The 24,876-nt window shown below is 41.3% G+C and overlaps 1 protein-coding gene across 6 annotated transcripts in view; it reads left to right on the top strand.

The window, feature by feature from the left end:
• RIMKLB (ribosomal modification protein rimK like family member B) overlaps nt 1-17,225 on the top strand; it is a 57,565-nt gene extending 40,340 nt beyond the window's left edge. For 3 of the 6 annotated variants that reach the window (XM_054068005.1, XM_054068013.1, XM_054068033.1), the window contains 2 exons: nt 2,117-2,320; nt 3,734-16,666. In XM_054068005.1, coding sequence (XP_053923980.1) covers nt 2,117-2,320; nt 3,734-4,197 — 668 coding nt within the window. In that variant the 3' untranslated portion in view covers nt 4,198-16,666. Of the gene's footprint in view, nt 1-2,116; nt 2,321-3,733; nt 16,667-16,729; nt 16,799-17,057 lie in introns of those variants that run through there. The other 3 variants (XR_008450031.1, XR_008450030.1, XR_008450029.1) reach the window with 3 other exon arrangements.
• Nucleotides 17,226-24,876: the final 7,651 nt, after the last annotated feature.

Raw genomic sequence — 24,876 nt, 5'->3', positions numbered from 1 at the left:
AATCCAAGTTGAAGTTTGACTTTGCAGCAAGCTGAATTTGACAGCTGTGGAGTATCTGAGACAGTGGATTTGGCTTGACACTGCCTCTTGTCAAGATTTACTAAATAATTATAGGTTTTGCAGCTGTTTACTTTCTTCTCCCTTTTTTAGCCAGAATTCTTGTACATCTATGTTTGTAAGTTTTGCTTTAGAGTACTTTAAACTCCAGGCATTTTAATGCAAGTTTTATGCACAGTACATATCTTTTCACATTAAGAGAGTTGAGGAAACTTTTTAAAATAAATTGAAGAACAGCCATTTGCAAATTGTATTTAAAAAAACTTAAGATAACACGACCATAGTTACTGGCTGTAGAATAAAAGTCATACTTTTCTATGCCCGTTTTCTGCATAGTTTGCTGCTGAAGCAAATGTGCCCGTCTTATATTTGCAGAGATGTCACGATGCTGCATAATTCGCAAGAACTACTGACCAAGGCATCATTCTTCCTATCCCAGGATTATTAAGTGCCTGTAGGAGAGCTAAAGAGAGATCACGTTATGATGGTTAAGCCTACATTCTGATACTCTATGATGAGAAATTCCATTGTTCCTCAAGTAGTGTTCTGTGTTATGGAGACCTTAAATCCTGTTGAAGCAGGCTACCCAGAATCACAGAATGGTTTTAGTTGGAAAAGACCTTTGAGATCATTGAGTCCAGACATTGATCCAGTCCTGCTAAGTCCACCACTAGACCATGTCCCCAACTAGGACACCTTTTAAACACCTCCAGTGATGGTGACCAAACCACTTTGTTGGGCAACCTGTTCCATTGGAACAGGTTTGACAACCTTTTCAGTGAAGAAATTCCTCCTAATATCCAACCTAAATTTCTCCTGGAGCATCTTGAGTTCATTTCCCCTTGTCCTGTCACTAGCAACCAGGGAGAAGAGACTGACACCCACCTCACTACAACCTCCTTTCACGTAGTTGTGTTGCAGTTGGGCTTTGGAGCACTGGTGGAATTCTTCACATACTGGTTCTCCTGGTTCTGCTACTGCTGCGTTTCTGTTCCATTACTTAAATAGGCAGTTTATCAATTGATTTTTGTATTTTGTTAACGTTGTAGCGTAATTGAGTGACAATTCTGCCACGAAAAAAAAAATTGTGTGGAGCTATTGCAAAGCATTAATCTAATATGACACATAAAAGAGCCCTTAAGAGAGGGGAAGAGCAGTTGGGAAATGTAGCAAAAGTTGGAAAGGGGTGCCATCTTGTGAGACTAGAAATGAGATGGAAAGTGGTAGGGTCTGTTTAAGGGGTGGCTTTCATTAGTATTAGTAAAATAGGAAGAGAACAAAGAAATCTTTGATGTGCACAAGAAATGAAGGGGAATGAAACGAATTTTTTTAGGTTAAACAGAACTAGCTTGAATAAAAGCCAGTGAATTCTAAGGAGTTTTTTTGAAAATCATAGTGCATTGCATTAATTTTATTTCTTCTGGGATCTTCTCCGAAATTGTCGTGAATACTGTGGGGTCTAAGGTTTTCCTCTGATTGTAGTTGTTCCACTGCAAAGCCTCATTTTGGAGTTGTGAGCTCCTCTAAGTATCGATAAGAGCAGCTTTCAGCAACTTCCCCAGTGGGAAGTGATTCTGCAGTGGTGCACTGGCAGCTTCAGAGTCCTGTTGTTTAAAGTTTCATGTCATCAATTCCTGTGTGTCAAAGCTGTAGGCTGTGGGTCTAGTTCTCTTGGATGAATAAAACTGTGTTCTTGAGTAAATATCTGCTGCTCTTAAAGTATTTCTTCCTTTTTTTTCTCATTAAGGACTTATGCCAAAAAGAGTTTGAATTGCAGGACAACTTCCTTTATCTAAAGCTGTTTTCTTTTTCTTTCTTTTTTTTTTTTCCCTTTTATTTTTTTTTCATGTGCCTCCTCAATTGTGTCAGTACTTGAACACTTAGAAGCATTGAAGCAGTGGAATACTGATGTCTGAAGAAGAATTTGTAAATGAGTCTGAGCTACAGATGGGGCCTGTGAGAGCAGGCACCGTACTGGTCAAAGGTTTTACTTTTATGCACAGATGCAGCTCAAATCGGTAGCTTCTTCCAATCTTCTGTTGTTCTTTCCTTTATACAGGTAAAGCTGTGTTCCTGGCACGAGACAAGCACCATTTGGCAGACCTAAGCCATTTGATTCGTCACGATGCCCCTTACTTATTTCAAAAATACGTTAAAGAGTCCCATGGCAAAGATGTACGTGTCATCGTAGTAGGAGGCCGTGTGGTGGGCACCATGCTCCGCTGCTCAACAGATGGGAGGATGCAGAGTAACTGCTCACTTGGTAGGAAAAGCATTGTTTATAGTTTTGATCAGAATTTTTCAATCCAGTTGAGAAAACACAAACCCAAGTGAAATAAGTTGCAGGTTGTATTTTGTATTAACTATGATTACGGTTGTGTGTCTGCAGAGGTAAGGATGAGAGTGAGGGTTAAGTGAAATGTGTGTTGAGCAGAGTCAGAAGGAGAGACAATCTCTGCCTAAATTATTAGATGTGTAGGATGGCTGGAAAGGAGGGGGAAGTTCTAGGAACACATGAGCAACTGATGTGGTAGTGGCAGTGTCCTGCTAATGCCACGTTATCATTAGTTTCGTCTTGTTAAGAGGAACAGAAAAAGAAGGAAGACAGAAGACAAGACTGAGGAGGGTGGAGGGGACAGCTATTGGCAAGAGGGCAGAACCATGTGTTAAGGGAGAAAACTGTCGAAGACGTAACAGTTGGATTGCATTGTGGAGCTGCTGTGCCGCTTTGAGTCTGTCAGGCTCCTCCCTGCAACCTTTTCTCCCAAAAAAAGGGAGTAGGAGGAGGGTTACTGCATTGATTGTAGGATCCTCAGAACTGAGTTTCTGCATAGCTTTGGGTGTAGGACAAGGGGGGTTTGTGAGGGTAGAAGGAGGAACGAGGATTGAGGTTGCCTGACTGAAACTACTGAACCTGAGCAGGGATGTTCATGGTAGTATGGTTTTGGTTAGTCAAAATGCCTGAGAGCTTTTAGTTACTACTCGATGCTGAAGAAACATAGCCTGAAAGATTTTTCTGCTAAATGTTTTTTGGTTTGTGTTTTGTGGTGCTTTTTAAACTGAAGTGTTGTGATAGCTGAAGTCTGAGTCAGTTAATACTTTGATAATGGACTGTGAACTGAATTAGCTGAGGTTCATGCACAAATGTTCCCTAATTCTTGCTTTAGGGACAGTAACTAATAACAGCAAGCTGAGAGAGACATGAGATAATGTCTTAACCCTTGTCCCCATATATTATATCTGTTAGAGCTGTAGTCTTATCAGGAACACTTGGTTTAGTTTTGCTGAAAGATTTCTTGTGACAACATACGAATATGTATAGAAAGCCTCTACCTGAGAAGGTACAAGTGTGGTTTCTTAGGTCATGTTTCTAATATCCCAGGATCATAAAAATGTATGATACCTTTCTTGACTAAAAAGTCAGGCCTTAACTAGCTCTTTTTTAAACAAGTCATAATCCTGACCTGCCTTTGGCAGGTCAGAAACTTTTGAAATCCTGCTGTGGCTTCAAGTTCATTAGAAGTCACTGTGGAGAGGAGGTTGCTTTCTGAGTCATCTGCAGTATGCTTGCAGGTTTGCTTTTGAGTTTACCAACTGAAAAGCACCGACCGGTTGAGAAGGACGTCAGTCACCTGTGACCAGACTATAGACAACAGATTTTTCTGACTTTTTCCAGGTGGCATAGGGATGATGTGCTCACTGAGTGAACAAGGCAAGCAGTTGGCAGTCCAAGTGTCAAACATCCTGGGGATGGACGTGTGCGGCATTGACCTGCTGATGAAGGACGACGGTTCATTCTACGTCTGCGAGGCCAATGCAAATGTAGGTTTTATTGCCTTTGACAAGGCTTGTAATCTAGATGTAGCTGGTATCATAGCGGACTATGCCGCTTCTCTCCTTACCCCCGGTCGCTTGACGCGACGCATGTCCTTGCTCTCTGTGGTGTCCACGGCCAGCGAGACTAGCGAGCCAGAGCTGGGCCCTCCAGCTAGTGCCGCTGTCGACAATATGAGTGCTAGCTCCAGCTCTGTCGACAGCGACCCTGAGACCACGGAGAGAGAGTTGCTCACCAAGCTCCCGGGGGCTCTATTTAACATGAACCAGCTATTAGCCAATGAGATCAAACTTCTTGTGGAGTGATGCCGCATGTAAATAGGTGACCAACAGAACTCTCTCCTGTGAATTTTTTTTAAACCAACTTGCAATGCTGTTTATCAGAGGAGCTCATAGGAATGAGGGAAGAGAGGGGTGTCGATCAAGAGAGTAAGAGTGAAAGGCACGTGTGCTGTGCTTGCTGCCCCTACTTCTTTGCAGAACATAAAATAGTGTTCATTCTTCAGCATTGGTTTTCTAATGAAGTTGCTCACTTCACAGCCTAGGTGGGAATTTTATTTGGATGCTGCTTTGGTCCCCAGTTCATGTGTATTCATAGGCAAGCATGATTCACACTTGAAGATCTTCAGAAAGCTGTCTGGCAGCTCTCTAGAAACTTCTGTGAATTACTGCACCGGTTAAGTCTCTTCTACCTCTGTAAGGCACGATCCTGTGAATTGCTCAGTGCCTCAAATTCTCAATGTGAGTTAAAGGTGTTAACCAAAAAATATTGCAAGGTTCCTGGACACATGCTGTTCCTGCTCTTGTAGATTGGAGCTATAAGCTCAGGATCCTTTTAAAGTCATCACTTTCTGACCTTGCAGTATATGGCCTTTCAAATGATGAGGCGGGGAGAAGTGTCAGTTGACTTAACTTGAACTTTCTGTACAAATCTGTAAGTTGGGCAATCTTGATATTCGCTAGGAACCTCGTGTCTGTATTTCTTTATAAAGCATTTGAAGGAGGATTTTAGTACTTGCATTTTTCTCATTTCAAATCCTGATTTTGGAAGATGTGTAGGGGAATTGGTCGTTCTGTTTGGGGTAGAAGTGGCACGTTTTAACTATTTTTTGCATGATTGGAGGAGATAAACAGCACTGTAATGTTTGGTATACAAAATGATGTTTAATCCAATGTGAAAAGAATTACACTAGTTTAAAGCAAACGTGCATTGACTTGTATTTGTTAGTGTTTTAGTCTTTTTGAGAGAGATCTGAAATGTTAATGTTCATTTTTCTTTAATACATGCTAGTCCAACACTTCCTTCTCTATGCCTGCATCTTTGACAGTGGCCAAAGTGAAAACACTGCAGAGTATTTGTTAAGAAAACACTGAGTTAAAGCCTGTACATTGGTGGGGTGGGTTTTCTTACTTTTATTTTTTACTTTTTTTTGGGGTGGGTGAAAATGTGGTAAGGTGTGGAGGAGGGAAAAATTGGTTAAAAGTGGTTAGACATCTAAAGGTGCTTTAGAATAAAGCTGCAGTTCATACAATACTTACCAGGCTTACTTTTTCCCCACTGAATATGAAAGCTGGTGTTCGCAGAAATCCAAAGAGTATAACTGGGGAGAAATACTCAATTCTTAGCTTTGGGAAACATGCAGCAGATTTAAAATAGAAAAATTTTACAAAAAAAAAGAAAAGAGAAAGGGGAAAAAAAAAAAGAAAAAAGAGAGCTCAGCCAGAATTAAAAAAAAAAAAATGTATATATAACCTAGGTCCACAAACAATTAGCAGATTGATCCTGGACCATTAAGTGTGTGTGATGTGAGTGCACACACTTGTATGTGTTTCTGTGTATGCATTTGCTTTGCTTTATTTCTTTTTAGATTTTGGCTGCTTAGCTCATAATTTTTTTCCAGGCTGCCTGATTTTCTTTAGTCCTTCAGGCTGTGCATTTTCTCATTAGCCTTGGGCTGTTTTGGAAAACAGATGACCAAAACAGATACCGAATCTCATTTTTCTGTTCCTGTCTTCTGCCTCTTTTTCTTCTTCCTTTTCCTTCTCCCTTTTCATTCTTTTCTCATTCTCCGGGTTCATAAAGGCCCAGGACTATATGTGTATATATATATGTATATGTATGTGTGTGCGTGTGTGTGTACATACATATGCACGCACACACGTATATAACTAAGCCTCTTTTTTTAAACAAAAAGCAAAACGTTTACAGTTGAATAATAGTCTTGTCAAAATAGGGTTTGTTTGGAGGGGGGTTGTGTGTGTGTGCAATGCTGCTGTTTTCTGAATACTTTAATGGAGCATGTCCCATGTACCCTCTGAGGCTCTGCACTGCCCACTTCTGTGGCCCTTCCTCACCTCTCTGCTGCTCTGCTGTTTTATCTTCACTTGGACCTTATACACAACTCATGGACACTATGCAGAGAGTCTTCAAGAGGCAATAAACAGAACAGTATTAACCTGCTTTATGGAGGTTTGATCATGCTTCTTTGTACAGTTTGTTTTTTTTTTTTAATTTTAAAAGGAATGTAATAAAATGTTTTTTTTTGGTAGAATTAAATATTATTATTACAATCAAGTGAAAGGTTGACTGTTGGTGTTAAGCAGGAGAGCGGACCAGCTGGTCCAGCAACTAAAGGAGATTCAGCGGTAAAGGTATTTTCAAAACTTCCTTCCGGAACTTTCAAGTGCACAGAGTTATACCTGAAGAATATTAAGGTCTCTAACTGCCGTGAAGAGTCGCAGAGCTACAAAACATGAAAGAAATCTAATTTTCTAGTCACTAAGCAGTAAACTGTCTTTTCCATAGGCTCTTCTCCCCTTGCTTGTTTAACTAAGGGGAATTTGGGTGGTGGTGGGGTTTTTTCCCCCCCTTTTTGTTTTCCTTTTCCTTATTATTTTTACTGGTAGGTGCCAGCAGTCCTTGAGAGGTTGATCGGTCAATCCCTCTCTTCTCAGCTGTGGCACACGTTGGGGAATAACAGCAGGGAGTAAGCGTGTTAGTTGATATAATGGGATCTCTGTATTTCTGTCACAGGAGACATCTATTAGAGGAAAGGGCTGGTCACTGAGCATTCTGGACTGTTTTTTGAGTCTCCATAGTATTTTATGGCTTACAGGAACCTTACATTTCTGTCACTCAGAATATCCAGGTTACATTCTACAGCAGTAAAATTTGTGAAATAAACATAAGATATTTTGAAAGAGAAACAACAGATAGAGAGATTCAGAGTTTGGCTCCCATAGGATAAGATGCTCCTCTGTGGTTGGTGCTTCCACTGCTAGTCTGGAGATAAGTCTGTGCATAGTGGTCAGGGAAGGAGACAGGATTTGAAACATCATGTACGTTGGTTTGGACATTGGCAGTTGATACTGCATGACAACCTTGTGTGAGGGTTCATTTGTAAAAATGGGCACACTTGTCTCGTATGCACTCCCTGCTTATCCATTGCTTCTAAAATAGTGAAATATATAGGAATGGGATGGGGTTGTGAGCGTGATGTCCTGTTTTTACTTACACCAACAAATCTACCCTCTGGTAATCAGGCAGTGCTTGCCATTGAAGGTTAACTTTGCAGATACCAGCATCATACAGTGTTTCTCGTTCTGTTCCATGTGCTGAAAAACACATGCTAAACTTTCATACAGTTGCACTAACACTGCTTCCGTATGTGGGTTTGGAAGCACGTGCTGAAAAAAAGGTCAGCGTAGTGCATTAGTGCTAATACAGTTGATGGTGATAGAACTATTTTTATATGTTTTGATGTTTGAGAGAGCCAGTTAGAAAATCTTGTTTGCAACAAGTAAGTTTCTTAAATTACATGTGATGGGATTTTATTCTTTGTAACACTGTAGATTTTTTTTCTGTTCAATTTAAAATGTTTATATTGATGTTTTGCTATGTTACTGTACGTATTGTATCCTAAGCCTTGTATTTAATGCTTTAATGTGTTTTATAAAATCTTTTCTTGAAATGTTACCTCATCTGTAACATAATGTAAATGCTTGACATGTGTGGACTGTTAATGGTTTTGTTCTGAGCTGATGGTCACTCCTGGAGCAGCTATCTTTCGTGCGTGATACTTACTCAGGAAATAGCCTCTGGAACATCTGTGTATGTCAGACTCAAAGGAGATGCTTCTTCAGATGTTATACTGGACTTCAAAATCCAACAAGTGAAACCAGTGACGTTTGCTAAATCTTTTATCCCCCTTATTGCAAAAATCTGTCAGTTAAATACATAAGGGACCTTAAGGGCGTAGAGAGACTTGGAAAACAAATCACATGTGCAGTATCTTTCTCATGGCTCACTCTTTCTGAGAAGGTTTATGGGCTTTATGGCTGGTGTGAGACACACGACCCACTCCTGTTCTCTATGGAATAGTAGGTGCTCGGACAGGTAACTTCTGTTGCTACTGTCTTTTTTAATTTTTAATTTTTTCACTGTTCTAGGAATTGTTTTAAACTGAACACTGCAGGATTTATGACCAGATGTTTGCTGCCTTTTCCTTTATTTTATTTCTTTACGTCTTTCTTAACCTTTGAGGATGACTTTTGGAGCATTCTGATGGTGGATTTTGGCCTGCTGTTGGAAGTCTCCAAACCTCTTGTATTTCCAATTTGAGTTGAAAATTTTCCGTTTTGTTTATTTGTTTAAACTGATGACACAAATTAGATGCACGGATTGTGGGTGGGATTTGTTGTTGCTCTATTTTGTGTGACTTATTCTCCCTTTTTTTACAGAAATGTGTTCTAACAGTTCACACTTTGTTACTGTTCTTTGCAAAACTTTTCAGGAGCCAAAAAAGTCAAACAATCCAGAGAAAACCTTCCCTTCTCCCCTTTCCGATGGCAAGAGTGAGAACTTATGAAAAATCATTGAGAATGTTCCTTCCTAAACTTTTCCCCCCAGTAATGCAAGTGGGTAAAATGGTAAATGAAGCAGTTTGACATCCCAAACCGACCTGTTGTCAGGTAAATTGACTCTTTTCTGCTCTTATGCTAACCTTCATAAGTTTGCTAACTTGTCTGCCTTCCTTTCTCCCCGTCAGTTCATGTTGGTGAAACTTCTTGAATGATCTCTTTAACAGTGATATTTAGAAAAAATCTTACTTTTCTTCTTTATTTCCCCTCCTTGTACATGTTGACTCTTAAGAAAACTGTCATTCTCCTTTGCTTTACTCAGGTGAGGAAAAAAGTGAATCCCCTCATGTAAGTATATGAGGGATAGTTTTGTAATACATTAATTCCACCTCTTTATCACACTTCAAGGTAGTTTGTGTTCAAAATGTACTGTTTTAGTGTAGGTTGTTGAAAGATGTGATGCTCTCCGTTTGCCAAGTGAATGTAACTTTATCAATTAGGGATGGATAGGTATGACAACTATTACTAAGAACATTAACTATTAAAATTCAATAGAACGGGATCCTATGAAGAGGACAGATGGGAGAATGTGTGTTAAAGAAAAAGACTGTGGGGATGGTGATTTATGTTTGTGAAGGATGGTGTGGTGTCTTTTATGTTGCCCTTACTGCTCTTTTACGCTTTATCCTTCTCTGGTAACTTCCTTCCTTAATTTCAAACAACGTAAAAGTGCTGGGAACTTAATATTTTTGTACTTCATCTAAGGAGGATAATCTGTATTTTACTCACAGAGATAAATAGCAGACAATTGGAATACCATTCAAAGTGAAAGAATGTGGGCCTTCAAATAGGCTTCCAAGTTTCCTTGCAGTATTTTATTCCCATGGCATCTGTAAAGAATTAGCACTTGTTTCAGACTTTTTTCTGTGTATGTTAATAACTCTTCTATATCATCATAAAATAGTTGCAACTTTTCATATTTTTCAATTTATATTTTCCTGAAACACAGCAAATTTATCAGCAATACAATAAACTGAACCTTCAAAATAAGGTGGGAGGCAATAATTCTAGCGCTAAATTTTGCTCTCAGTTACGCTGAGATAAATTTGGAATCACTCTGTGAAACTCAGTAGAGTGATATCCAATTTCACTGGTATAACTGAGTGTATAAATATATATAATTTTTAATTTTACTTGCAAGATAACTTTGCAGATTTGTTATACTTATGTTTCCAATGCTTTTCCCTTTCAGACACACCCACTTCTTGCGTCTCAGCACTGGGCAGGCCTATTCCTTTATTTGTGTATATTTTTGTGCATCAGCTGCTATAGGACACGGGTGTAACACTTTCAGGCATGTGGTTGGGTGTCTTTATGGGGAAGACAGTTGTGGGTTTGTAATAATGTCTAAGAGAGAGAGTTTATTTTCCTCAAATTTGTTGGACAACTTCACGTTGGCTCACAGTTTTGCCTCTCTAACCTGATTTTATATGTATTACGCAAAGGTCTTGAAAGAAAGACAGTACTAGTTCTTTGCAGTGTCTGCAAATGATCTTTGTTGGGGAGAACTGATCAAAATTTACTGCATTCTGCAGAAGCCTTAATATTTAATGTTGCTTGAAAGGCAGTTTTACAGATCATGCTCCATTATGGAATGGCTTTCAGAGCCTCGATATTGATCTTGGTTGTGCCCAGTGCTTTGCCTAGTGTATGGGGAAATGTAGAACTTGAATAAGCCATGACATCTTAGACAAAGGATGGTGGTTATGTGCGTGCTGAACAAGAACTTCTTCTGTATGCCCTTCTGCTGCAACAGAGTAATAAAACTGGTAGGTGGCAGCAGTAGCAGAAGAAACTCATGTGGCTGTGACCTGAGAAACCTCCAGTACTGGGAGAATTGGATTGCAAAATATTAACTGAAGTAAGGGGGACGGAGGAGAGAGGCAGAGTCCCTGAACTGTCCCTTTGAACGGTAAGTCAAATTTACCAAATTCTAACCATCAAAAGACTAGCTGTAGTACAGTAGACATATTCATCTGTCTGATTTGGTGTTTGGTTATCTGATGTCCTAATTATGGTCTTTGATTCAACTTTCCCGTTTCCCACTCCCTCTATAGGGCACAATGTATGCTTTAAAAAAGTTAAACTTTACAAAAATGGCCACATCTTAAGACTACTGGATAATAGGAGTTCATTTAGTCTATCCATTTCTCTGCCCCGCAGGAAGATCAGTCATAGTCATGCCATTGATGACATATTTGTTTTAATGTGGTTTAAAAACCAAGGGATAAATGAGGAAGATACTGTAGTCTTTACCTATGGAATTTTATTTCATGGTAGGCAGGAGCAGGTGGCAGACCTGCCTGCAAAAGGTGGGCCTATGTGGTGGATGTCCTGCAGCAGGTGGCTGAGCTGCAGGAGGAGACAGCCAGAAGGCTGCCTAGCATCAAGGAGACTGAGATGGAGCTAAATAGCTGGCTGCAAGCACAGTCTGCACTGGACCCACAGCCCACCGCCAGTCAGCCAGTAACTCCACTGCCAGTGCACACAGAGGGAGGGGGGACGATAATGAAGAATGATGGAGGCTTGCAATGGCAAGGACCAGAAGTAGGATAAGGCTTCCCCGAAGCCTGAGGTGCCCTTGCAGAATCCCTCCATCGCTTTCCAGACTGAAGAGGAAGCACCTGTCACATCAGGAGAGACGCTGGAGCCAAGGAAGGCAGCCCAGTCTGCTGCCTGGATAACAACTAGTGCAACTAAGAAAAGTCAATGGATGATAGTAATAGGAGACTTTTCTGAGAGGTGTGGAGGCACCCATTTGCCAACCTGACACGCTCTCCCGAGAACTGTGCTGCTTACCAGGGGCTCCTATTAGGGATGTCATGAAGAGGTTACCAGTGATATAGCCAGGAGCAGTCTGAGGGATATCAAGAAGTATTACAGAGCCCTAGGAGCTGTGCTAAGGGACTCTGGAGCTCAGGTAGTTTTTTCATCAATACTCCTGGTCAAAGGGATGGGATTTGAACAGGCCAGTGGAGACGGGCAAATCAACAAATGGTTGCAGGACTGCTGTCCAACCATGGGACTTATTTTGGGAAACCCGTTCTACTGGGGACTGATGGGGTGCATCTGTCAGAGAAGGGGAAGAGCATCCTTGGTCATAGGCTTGTCAGCCTGGTGAAAATTTTTAAGCTAGAATTGCTGGGGGTGGGCAACCTCAGTCCCTCCCACTCCAACCAGTTTGATGCCAGTGCCAGCAATAGATGCCCAGAACCTGAAGAAGGATTGCAGATCAGCAGGAGCGCACCTGAAGAACCTCACAAAGGTTATGCAGCCAGTAAGTCAGCTTCATCAGGGGCCCAACTTAAGTGCCTCTATGGAAACATATGTAAAAAATGAGGCATTAGAGATGTGCATGTGCCTGCAAGACTACGATCTCATTAGTGTCACGGAGACATGGTAGGATGGATCCTGTGATTGGAATATTGGGATGGAGGAATACAGGCTTTTTAGGAAGGGCAGTCAAGGGAGACAAGGTGGGGCTGTTGTTCTCTGTCAATGACCAGCTGGCATGCATGGAACTCCACCTGGGGATGGATGGGGAGTGGACTGAGAGCCTATGCGTCAGGCTTAAAGGGGAGGGCAGGGTCTGGTGATATTATAGTGGGGGTCTGCTACAGAGTGAGCGGATGAGGCCTTCTGTAGACAGGTAGGTGTAGCATCGTGTTTGGAAGCCCTGGTCCTCATGGGGGACTTGAGCCATCCAGATATCTTTTGGAGGGACAACACAGAAGGACAAGCAATCCAAGAGATTCTTTTAATACATTTATGATGATTTCCTTCTCCAAGTGGTAGAAGAGCCAACTAGGGGAGGTGCTGTGCTGGACCTTGTTCTCACTAATGGAGAATGTGAAGCTTAAGGGCAGCTTTGGCTGCAGTGAGCATGGAGTGGAGTCCAAGATCCTTAGCGCAGTGAGGAGTGTGTACAGCAAACTTGCTACCGTGGGTGTCAGGAGAGCAGATTTTGGCCTCTTCAGAGATCTGCTTGGTAGAGTACCATGTGGTAAAGCGCTGGAAGGGAGAGGTATGCAAGAAATCTGGTTAATACTCAAGTATCATCTCCTTCAAGCTCAGGAGTGATTCATCCCAACAAAGACGAAGTCGAGCGAAGAGGCCAGGAGGCCTGCATGGTTGAAAAAGGAACTCCTGGACAAACTGAAATACAAAAAGGAAGCCTACAGAGGGTGGAAGCGAGAGCAAGTAGCCCAGGAGTAATATAGACAAATTGTCTGAGCAGCCAGGGATTAGGAAGGCTAAAACCCTGAGAGAACTAAATCTGGCCAGGGACGTCGAGGACAAGAAAACCTTCTGTAAGTGCATATAGACTTATGGAAACATATAGACTAGGGAAAATGCAGACCTTCTCTGGAAGGAAAAAGGAGACTTGGTTACTCGGGATATGGAGAAGGCTGAGGTGCTCAATGACTTTTTTGCCTCAGTCTTCACCAGCAAGGGCTCAAGCCGCACTGCCCAAGCCGCAGAAGTGAAAGGCAGGGGCTGGGGGAGATCAAAAAGCTGTCCACTGTAGGAGATGATCAGGTGTGAGATCATCTAAGGAATCTGAAGCTGCACAAATGCATGGGACACAAGGATATGCAGCCGTGGGTCCTGAGGGAATTGGCGGATGAAGTTGCTAAGCCATTACTGATCATATTTGAGTAGTTGTGCCAGTCTAGTGAAGTTCCACTGACTGGAAAAGGGAAAATGTATCTCCCATTTTTTAAATGGAAAAAGGAAGACCCAGGGACCTACAGGTCGACCAGTCTCACCTCTGTGCCTAGCAAAATCATGGAGCAGATCCTCCTGGAAACTGCTGAGGCACATGAAAAATGTGGAGCTGACTAGTGACAGCCAACATGGCTTTACTAAGGGCAAATCATGCCTGACAAATTTGGTGGCCTTCTACAATGGGGACTACAGCATTGGTGGATAAGGGAAGAGTAACTGATGTCATCTAATTGGACTTGTGCAAAGCATTGGACACTATCCCACGTGACATTCTTGTCTCTAAATTTGAGAGACACGGATTTGACAAATGGGCCATTCGTGTATAAGGAATTGGCTGATTGTTGCACTCAGGGTGGTGTGAGCAACAGCTCAGTGTCCAAGTGGAAACCGGTGATGAGTGGTGTTCTGCAGGGGTTGGTGTTGAGACTAGTATTTAATATCTTTGTCAGAGACATGGACAGTGGGATTAAGAGCACCCTCAGCAAGCTTGCCAATGACACCAAGGTGTGCAGCATGGTTAATTCTCTGGAGGGAAAGAATGCCATCGAAAGGAACCTAGACAGGTTTGAGAAGTGGGGCTGTGCAAACCTCATGAAGTTCAGTAAGGCCAAGTGCAAGATTCTGCACCTGGATCTAAGAAATGATGAGATACAGATGAAGTGAACACTATTTTAAACGTTTATTTAATTGTATTTATTAGTGGTACAAAAAGATAGGAAGAATGGTGGTCAGCTGGCTCTGAACATGGCCTTATTTGTCTGGATATAGCTGTGACCTTTTGATTCTCAGCACAGTAGAAATATATGTAATTCTTTAATGAGGGAAGGTACCGTTCTAGTTGACTTGGAGTAAGTGGTTCAGGAAGGGGTTTTTGGGTGTAAAACAAGCAGAAATTTAGAGGACTCTTCTTGTATCCTCCACATTTTCACGATTGGCTGTCAATACAAAAGGGTACTTTTTTATTTGGCTTGATGTGAAATGGCAAAACATCCTGCAACTTTGATGTGGTAGAGATTTGTAGAAGGCAGAATATTTTCCATTGTTATCATAGACTTCCACAGACAGGCAAGGGGTGGTATGTATGTGGAAGAACAAATGGATATGTTCTTCACACTGACTGAAAAGCGGATTATGGATTCAGATAATAGAAAAGTTGACACCTACCTTGTATTTAGGCAAGGCATTTTCAAGGTATTTCTGCAACCCCTTTTCTTCCATAGAAAGAGTGCAAGTGTTACTAGAATACACGGAGTCTGCATAGTAATCTGTCAGCGTATTGAGCTCTGCTTTATTTGGAAGTAATTTGCTATTTGTAGCTGCATATAGCGCTCTGTCTTACAGATTTTGTCTGCTTGGAAGGAAATGTGTTTGGGGAGTTAAATATGTTATTCTGTTGTCCCTTTCTGTAGGAAGCAGAATGGTTAAGGGAAAACAGTCAAAATACCTAGGAGCTACGTAACCAGTTATATCCCAGGTCTAGTGTCAGTTAAGTACTTATTGATGTTGCTGGGGAGAAGGCTTTTTGGTCTATCTTTTGATAAGATGAGACAACAAAACATCTGAGAAAGGACTTTGAAAGTGTTGCATACATTGAATTACATCTTCTGTTGTCGATTCTCTTTGCTTCCAGAACTGTTTGATGTGCTTCTGTACACATATCTTATTAAAATGTATTGGTTGCTGAAATGTCTCTGGGTCAATAGAACAGAGGAATAGGTGTGGAATGCTTTCTGACCGCGAACAGTCAGCTGTGCTAATCTGGGCCTTGGCTGGATGAAGACAAAGAGTTAACGTCTAGCATAGATTTTGCTGGTCTGTATATTTTTATTGTGATATATGCAGTAGTAGCAGAAGTCTTTGTCAAATAGCATCCTGTGGAGCTGTCACTAGAAAGTGCAGTTGCTTTTGAACAACAGTGAATTTTTAAATTTCCCTTATCATGTAATGCTTTGTATTTTCCAAAGTATAGGCACTGTATTATGTTAATCTGTTTCTTTGAGTGTAGTAAAATAAATACAGTTTTCCAAACCAGAACTGAATTTTTGTCTTAGCCAAAGTACGATAAAATTGAGGTATTTTATTCAGGAAAGGAAAAGAAATGGAGTTTTAATAAAAGTCATTGGATATCTTTTTCCAATAAAATAGTGTAATCAGAAAAGACAATTTATCACATTCATAAAATTTTCTGGGATATATGTTAATTTCCAGAATTTATTGGGATGATTCTTCTTGTACAAAATAGCTTTTGGCGTTAGAGAGGGAGGGAAAATCTGTATTATATTAGCCAGTAACCCAGTTGTTGCTTCCTCTTGGTCAGTCGCACATTTTTTTCTATGCGCGTTTTCTGTTAATGGTGGATGCAGTGATACTACTGAGCTTCCTTGATGCTTAGTTTATCTGTGTCATAAAATACTTGTGTTTTGGGGAGAAAGGAGGTGGAGAGCTGACGACTGTACACAATTGACTAAACGGAAAGGTGCCATGAAGCAGAGGGAAGACTGAGCAGTAGCTGTATACACGGGTATCCTTTCTACTCTGCCTTATCAACATAGTAGGAGGCCAAGAGTCAAGATGACTGTTACAGTTGTACCATAGAATCACAGAATCACTAGGTTGGAAGGGACCCACTGGGTCATCGAGTCCAACCATTCCTAACACTCCCTAAACCATGCTTCTCAGCACTTCGTCCACCCATCCCGAATGGGAATGTCACATTGATTGTTTCTTCCACTGTTAGTATTTTCACGTCACATAAGAAGTGTGGTTTACCCAAGGGTGCATGTTCAGTTTCTCTTCCCTGCTACTACTGTGCAAAGCACTGTATGATAGTTTTTATTATTCTTTGGATTCTGTCTATTCGGTGGCATTGTGATTTAAGCATGAAGCCTGTGTAGTGTCTTGGTATGCTTGTGTGTATATTTTCCCATCCCTCTAACGAACATGAGGCCAACAGAAAAAAAACAAATGTTATGGCTACTTTCCCACCCATCTTTACCATAGAGTGTGGGAGGACAGGGCAAATGTAATGTGATGTACGAATGCTTGTCCATGCCTGAATGGAAATAAATGTTTGTTTACTGGATTGCAAATATGGAAACTTTATCAGTGAGAGAACTAGGCAGAAAGAGTCTGCAGTTTGACCTTGCTAAACTCGTATACAATTTTTCCTCCGCATGGAATATTTCCACAGGAATGTAATGCTTGTGAGAGATGCTGGATCAACAGTTGCAGAGATTGAGCTCCTCTACCTGCAGGAAAGGTAACAGGAACTAGATTTTACCTTTGGAACACAGCCTTCACTGTATCTCACTCCTTGACCTGGAAGGGCCATTTCCAAGTTTAGAAGAGGAGTTTGGTGTCCATGGCTCAGTCCTTGGTGCATCCCTAATGCTGTTATCAAGGAAGACAGATACATGCCATTTACAGAGATTTTTTTTTTTTTAATGATGTCTGCTTGATTTTCTGATATTAATATTTTTGGGAAAAAGACTAACTTCTTCAATGGTTTGTTTCTCCAGGTTTTTCTACACCACCAGGAGGTCGTCTCTTCCCTCTTATGGGGACACTTCTGTCTTGGTAATGCCCCTTCACAATGAAGGGAAAAAAGGATGGACCAGCAGCAATGTGAATGGGATGATGTCCACACTTGGAGTTAACACTGTCCTACTAACGTGGGGAATTGAATAAAAGAGTTGTGAATTCTAATTCATGAGTGTGAGGTTCTTTTTGATATCTTCTACATCAACTGCCCTTTCTTGAAGCATTGGTTAACTTCAGAAATCTGTTGATCCCGCAGATTTGATGATGCAGAAAAGCCAGAAAAGTAAAACCTGTTGGATGTTCTTCATCATATTAGCCTTTCTTCCCCCCGCCCCCCCCCCAAGTAATTTCATTCCTAAGTATTCTAAAATGCTTTCTATTGACATGAATAATGTAATCCCAAATGCCTTAGAAACCCCGCTATCAGGCTCTTGGGTTTCAGACATGGGTTCCACCTAAGTTACCATTTCCTGAGTTTTAAAAGGAAAATCACACTATACTGGTAGCTTTGGTGACTGCTAGAGAGACACAGAACGGTGACTCAACCTGTCAGAGATTCATTAAGCTATGTGACTTTCAATTTTGAGGCCACAGTGGCAGGGCTTGTTATGGACAGAATCATGTAAATTCTTACTGTATATTGTTTCTGAAGAGAGCTAGTCTTCAAAACTACAGGTTATTGATGTTGCACATACCTCTTTTGGTTTGTTGTTAGTGAAACACTGTGAAGTGCCAGGCATATACTGATGCTATTTCTATAATGTGCCTACTTGAAATGTGTATTATAAAAGTGAAGCAAAAAAGGGTGCATGCTACCGAGTTGGTACCTTATCAGGAAACACCCCTTATTCTTGGCAAGATAGAACATCCAGTTTTTTTCTTCGTCCTTGAAATCCTGGTTAAAACTTCCTGAGGCGCTAATGCATTATAAAACATGACCAAATTAAGTTTTGAAACAAAGAACTGATAAGAAATTTAAGTGGAAAATGGAGCCAAGTGTAAACCCTTTTAATTAACTGGTAATTGTCAGAGGGAGTATAAGGAAATAAAAAGGTGGTAACCCCTTGGACTTCAAATCTTGATTGTATTTTTAAGTTAGATTGTATCACACCAGGCATAGTTGGGATAAAATTGCTATCATACCGTTTCTGTAAAAAAATGGCTGCAGATTGGAAGATGAACGAAGGAAGTGGTTTCACAGTGCTCTTTTGTGCTCTTTCGGCCAAGAGCACTTAACGTGACTGTCATCTACATGATAACCACCAATATATTGTAGCAATTGTCTGGTTGAGGGAACTGGGGTTGTTTAGCCTGATGGAGGCTGAGGGGAGACCTTATTGCTTTCTAAAACTACCTAAAAGGAGGTTGCAGAGATGTGGGTGTTGGTCTCTTCTCCCAAGTGATAGGTGATAGGACAAGAGGAAAGGGCCTTATTCTCCATCAGGGGAAGTTTAGATTGGACATTAGGAAAAATTTCTTCACAGAAAGGGTTATCAGGCACTGGAACAGGCTGCCTTGAGAGGTGATTGAGTCACCATCCCTGGAGGTGTTTAAAAGGTGCATAGTTGAAGTGTTTAGGGATGATTTGATTGAGAACAACCCTGCAGAGAAGGACTTGCGTGTGCTGGTCGATGAGAAGTTGGACATGAGCTGGCAATGTGTGCTCGCAGCCCAGAAGGCCAATTGTATCCTGGGCTGTGTCAAATGAAGTGTGAGCAGCAGGGCAAGGGAAGTGATTCTGCCCCTCTGTTCCTCTCTTGTGAGACCTCATCTGGAATACTGTGTCCAGTTCTGGAATCCTCAACGTAAGAAGGATATGGAGCTGTTGGAACAGGTCCAGAGAAGGGCTACAAAGATGATCAGAGCACTGGAGCACCTTGCATACGAGGACAGGCTGAGAGAGTTGGGCTTGTTCAGCCTGGAAAAGAGAAGGCTCAGAGATCTAGCAACCTTCTAGTACCTGAAAGGGGCCTACAGGAAAGCTGGAGAGGGGCTATTCATAAAGGCTTGTGGTGATAGGATGAGGGGGAACGCATATAAATTGGAGAGGGGCAGCTTGCCGGCTCATGTCGAGCTTCTCCTCGACCAGCATCCCCAAGTCCTTCTCTGCAGGGCTGCTCTCATGCACGTCATCTCCCATCATGTACTGAAAACCGGGATTGCCCCGACCCAGGTGCAGGACCTTACACTTAGCCTTGTTGAACCTCATGAGGTTTGCACAGGCCCACTTCTCCAGTCTGTCTAGGTCCCTCTGGATGACATCTTGTCCTTCTGGTGTGGCATCTGCACCACTCAGCTTGGTGTCATCCGCAAATGTGCAGAGGGTGCACTCAATCTTGCTGTCAATATCATTGATAAAGATGTTGAACAGCACTGGTCCCAGTATGGACCCGTGAGGGATACCACTTGTCATGGATCTCCATCTGGACTTAGAGCCATTGACCACTACTCGTCGAATATGACCATCCAACTAGTTTCTTATCCACCTTATCATCCACCCATCAAATCCATATCTCTCCAGTTTAAAGAGAAGGATATTGTGAGAGACTGTGTCAAAGGCTTTACAGAAGTCTAGATAGTACATAGAAGTATACTGATGCACACGCTAACGCTTCCGTAAGTGCTTTTCTACTCTTTTCCTTACTGTCTGGTATTATAAAAGTAGAACAGCTGAGAACCTTCTAAATCATATATCCCATCTTGCTAAGCTGGTTTCAGGCTCCTGTCTGTGTTTCAGTTCTCTTTGCAGATGTTGAGCAACATTCTCCCTGTTCTACTGCCTAAAGTTCACACACAGATTTGTAGATTTGTTCCTCCTGCCTTCATAGTCCAGAATGACCTTTTCTTTTCTTCCCCTGCCCCCCCGTCCCTTTCTTCCAAATACTCCTGCCTGTTTGTCAGGAAAAGACCTGCTGCTCTTTCTGCTGTTAGCCACTGGCCCTGCTTGTTCTTCAGGCACACACAGAGTAGCTTAAGAGTATTTCTTACTTGGTGTCTGTTATAGATATCTGCTTTGATGTTTGTGTTAATTACCCTAAAAGTGTGTTTTCCTTTTTTCAGGGGGAGAAAGACAGGTTTTGTTACTATGCATTTTCTTTTGGTATTTCACAGTCCCAAAATGCATTAGAAGTTAAACAGAAATTAAAATAAGTTAATGAAAATAGAGATGTATAGTTTCACTGTAATGTCTTAATTGAGAATCAGCAAACTGCAATACTGAAAAGATTGATAAGTTCGTGGCTCTTGCACTCACTTAGCTATCTTTAATAAGAGGGACTGGTCTTCTTGCAATCCATCTCTTTACGTACCTCACTTAAAACTCCAATTCAAGAGCTATGGTCAAGAATGTGTTAGTAACGTCAAGTTTTACTTTGCTTTGTCTGTCTTTTGTTTCTTTGAATTTGTCCTTTGACTATGAACATGGGGTGCTGATAATTGCATAGTAATTGGATGTTCATACCACGATATTTTGGTGTTTTTGTTTGTACAGTACAGTGAAAACAGAGTAATAATTGCTCTGTAGTGATAATACTGACCTGTAATGTGATAGTTAGGGAAGCCTGGTATCAACAGATACTTTTGTATTTCTGCATTTCCTCTTGATTGAAATTGTGCTTTTGTGCTGGCTACAGAAATGGAGTACTTTTGAAACTCTGATTTGCATAGTATAGTGAGATGTTGGGGTGGAGTATATTTCTGTTGAGGCCAAACTGGGAGAGAGGTTGTAAGTTTCTTTAGTACAAGATCTGGAAAGCCTCTGTAACTTGGCTGGTCTGCATTCCCAGTTGTGCATGACAGAAGCAGACAGCTGTGTTTTGACCAGTGTCTTTTATGTTTTTCTGGGTCACTTTCCTTATTTATTGCCTTATCATCTTTGTTAATTCTCTAGCTTGCTCTTTCCCTATCTGAACAACTTGGTTTATCACTATATGTTTACCTCTTGGTGTCACACAGGAAGTAGACTTGGCATTCTTCTGCATTTTCATTTTTAAAAAAATCTGTATTTTCTTGTGGCGCTGCTTCTGAAGATTTCTAATGAAGGAAAAAGGCCTCTTAGTTATGCCCATATTTTCCTCCCTAGACTGAACCTAAGCAGCTGCCACTAGAGGATGTAGTGGTGAGTGGTGAGCTTCCAAGAGAAAAGAATGAGATGTTGCTTTCTAGCATCCTTGATACCCGGTGGTGACAGTGCTTGTCACTGTAAGAATACGAAATTAAGGGAGGAGGATGCAGGGAAGAAAGGAGCAGAATTGCTTCCAGCTGTGATAGGTCACTAAGGGTCCAGTGGTCACATCTCTGATAGGCAAGAGGTAGGGTGTAGAGCTTGGGCTTTTGAAGAAATAAAGGAGCAACCTCCACAGTTTTCTAGTCCATTATTTCCAGCCTTGTGGCCAGTGCTGTGTTACAGGGAACAGTATCTCCTTAGCCTTCTCTGTAACATCACAACACACAACTTTCTGTGGTTCTGTTTGCAAGGTAAGACTCTTGAGAAAAGAACCCCTCCACAAAATCATTCAAAGAGTTCTCTGCAGCCTGAATCATGTCATGGCTTAGATTGATGCTCTTTTGTCTTGGCCTAGTCTTAGAAATAGCTCACATATTTTAAAAACAGCTGAATTTGTGAGCAGGGAATGGAAATGCAATATTACAGCCCAGTTATGAGACTTTACTTTGGAACAAGCAAACCCTGAAGTGGGAGAAGAGGCCTAGTAAAGGGAAGGAAAGCAGGAACATTTTCAGTATCTAAGTTGCCAGATTTTGTTAGGGGTGTGTGTGTAATGTGCTGTTACAACACCTCTGGTTCTGATTTCATCAGCTGTCACGTTAAGTCAGTTTGGTTGGATAGGAGATGTTAAAGGAGCATGGCTTTTGTTAGATGCTGCTGTGCTTGGCATAGCGATGACATAGCAGAAGGCTAAGAGGCACCATTAAGATGCTTTCTTCTCTAAGCTGTCTTCCTCCATTGCTCTGCTGAGATGTTTCGCAAAGTGATTTCATAGGTGGCTTTTTTTGCTTTAATTTCAAAGGTCAACAGTATTTTAACTGTTTCAGGTTCCTTTTTTTTGCAACTGAGCTAAGACCTTGTGACACTTCTTACAAGACTAGCCATTAATATAAAAAATCTCTTACCTTGCCTAAAGGATTGCAGGGAAAACACTGAGTTATTTTTCTTCTCAGTTTTAATGGGTTGTGATTAATGTCCCTTTGTGCAAGACTGTTTCTGTGTCATCACTGGTATGGAGCGCCTGCTGTTTTTTCCACCAGCTGTGTTAGCTGTGTTTCCTTGGAAATTTCATTACTTATTGAGATGAAAGTGGCATTGAATGGGTGTTATTCTTGACTGCACAAAAAGATGAGCCTACTCTGGAAGGCATGCAGTCCAAGTAGATGATAACATGGAAGGATACAGGAAAAAAGCGTGTAAATAATTAGTAGTTGCAACACATCTATGATGCAGTGACAGCTACCCATTCCACTTTAGGATCCACTGGATTGAGAGAGGTTCAAAACTATCTGACTTTTGTACTTTGGCTGACTTTGCACGCATTCTTTTTTTCACTCTCATGTTTCTAGTATTACTGCCAGAGTCATACAGCATTTGCAGGTAGAAATTATGGACTCTCTTCTTGAGCAGCTAGTGTATTTTTCCTAGCCTGCATACTCACAGGAAAGGTAGTGATGATACGCCTTTCCCGACGGAGTTGTCACAGTTTTTTCTTTCTCACGTAGGGAGATCTCGGTGAACTACCTGAAGCTGAAGGTGGCAGTGACAAAAGTGAGGATGTAGTTGCAGGAATTTGACATGACGGCCACTGTGCAGACCACAGTTCACAAAGTCTCATCAGGTCTCTGCGTGCAGAGGCAGCGAGCTCTTCTACATGATGGGGGCAACAGTACAGTAAAAGTCAAGGAAATGCATTTGTGATGCTTTGTGGGAAATGACTCGAAGTGCTTAATGTCATCAGTGGCTCCTGACTTCAGAGAAAAAAGAAGGTGCTCAAATCTTCTAGGATGAGGCTGTAGCTGTCTTTGAACATGGGGAGGGACAGAAAAGAATGTGTTTTTAAGGCATTTTGCAAATCTTGCAAAATTACTCATCATAGCCATCAACTTTTAATTAAATTTCCATCTCTCCCTTAGCCCAAATAACTGGTGTTTAATATCACTGCATTCAGTGTCCCTTGGAGCAGAGCACACTGTGGTGCATTGTTCTGTTTGCATAGAGTTGGCAGGCAGGCCATAGCGTGTGTGTGTTTACTTTGGTTGCCTGGAGGAGTTCAGCATCTTTTAATTACATGTTTTTGTAAGTGTCCTTTAACAAATGTAATCCTTAGGAGCTACAACAGTGAGTATGAGAAGCACACTGGTTTGGAGGGTTTTGGAAGCAGATGCTGTGAGTCCAGAGTGGTGAAGGGCTTTCAGAGAGGTGAAATTCATGCTCCTAGCAGTCCCACTCTTGGAAGCTTTTTCTACAATTCTTACCTTCCCCATTAGTTTTGGAAACCCTCCCAGTGTTTTGGATTCATGCTGTCTGAACACACTCTTAAGGCAGCGATGCTACCCTGTTGTTGAACTTCTGATAAAACCTAGCCTATTACCGCATTTCTATTTGCATAGAAAGGATGTGGGTCATCAGTGTTTGGGACAGAGACAGACTGAACCAGCGTGTGAGGAATGCTCTTAGAGCTCACTGATCATGCCTTTTCATTCGGTTTCTTTTTTTTCCCCAGAAGAGGTTTTGTCACAAGCACCCACTGTTGCAGTGGTTAGTGTTTAACTGGCATCTTCCAAGGTGAAATATGTGAATTCCAACATCCAGAAGTCACTTCTAACTGTGCTGGATTTGAATCACATTTTGTCAAGTGCTCTTTGGATCCTTTAACTTCATGGAGGCTAGGAAACACGTATGACTTTGAAAAAATCAAGACCAAGATGTTTGAGTCATATTAATAGATAGGACTTGAAGCAGAGATCACTATTATTTATTTCTGTCAGCGTACACAGTAAATAGAAGCTACAAGGCAACATATACTACCACACCTCAATGTGTCTTCTCTGGGTGAATCAGACAGTTTCAATGGATGGGATGGGTAAAAAGTATCTCCCAAGAAGATGAGATAGTTTTCTTGGGGCTGTGTTTCCCTCTGCTGACTTGTAGTTAATACTGTCAACTTTTTTCTCAAAACCAAGCTTCCAAAACTACTTCCTTGTAATCCCAAGAAATATTTAAATTGTCTTCAGGGACCAAATACAGTGTATTAATCAAAATAAAATAAGAAAGAAACAGCAACAGTGCTAATGAGTGAAACAAACTTCTGTTTTAAACACTATCTTTAAATACAGTACATAAATACTGACTTGAAGTGATAAGGGAAAACACACAGAGGCGGTAGAAATATGAAGAGTGGAATAAAAATATTGCCTTGAAATACTAAAAAACATCATTAGAGTGGAACTATGAACAGAAGTAGAGTTGATATGGTTAATTGTGTTCTTCAAGTGACAAGAAGTACTACCTGGACTTTTTCTTCTAGATCATGTAAAGACTGTTTCAGGGTACAAGTAGTTATAGCCTAAAGTTACAACTTGGAAAATCTGAACTGGACGTGGGAAGAAAATGTCCACTGTAAGTGTGATACAGCACTTCAGCAGGAGTCTCAAGAGGCTGCAGAATCTTCTTGCCTGGACGCTGCCCCAGTTTGGCTGGGCAGGACCCAATCTGGAGGTAAAGTTTGCTCTGCTTCGAACAGACCATTGAACTAGAAAGACTTGCCAATCTCTGAGTGTAAACGTATG

Source organism: Cuculus canorus, chromosome 1, assembly GCF_017976375.1.
Source record: "Cuculus canorus isolate bCucCan1 chromosome 1, bCucCan1.pri, whole genome shotgun sequence".
In the NCBI taxonomy this organism is placed as follows: Eukaryota; Metazoa; Chordata; class Aves; order Cuculiformes; family Cuculidae; genus Cuculus; species Cuculus canorus.
Note: the sequence above shows the minus strand (reverse complement) of the source record. Positions and strands in the feature narration are given on the sequence as shown.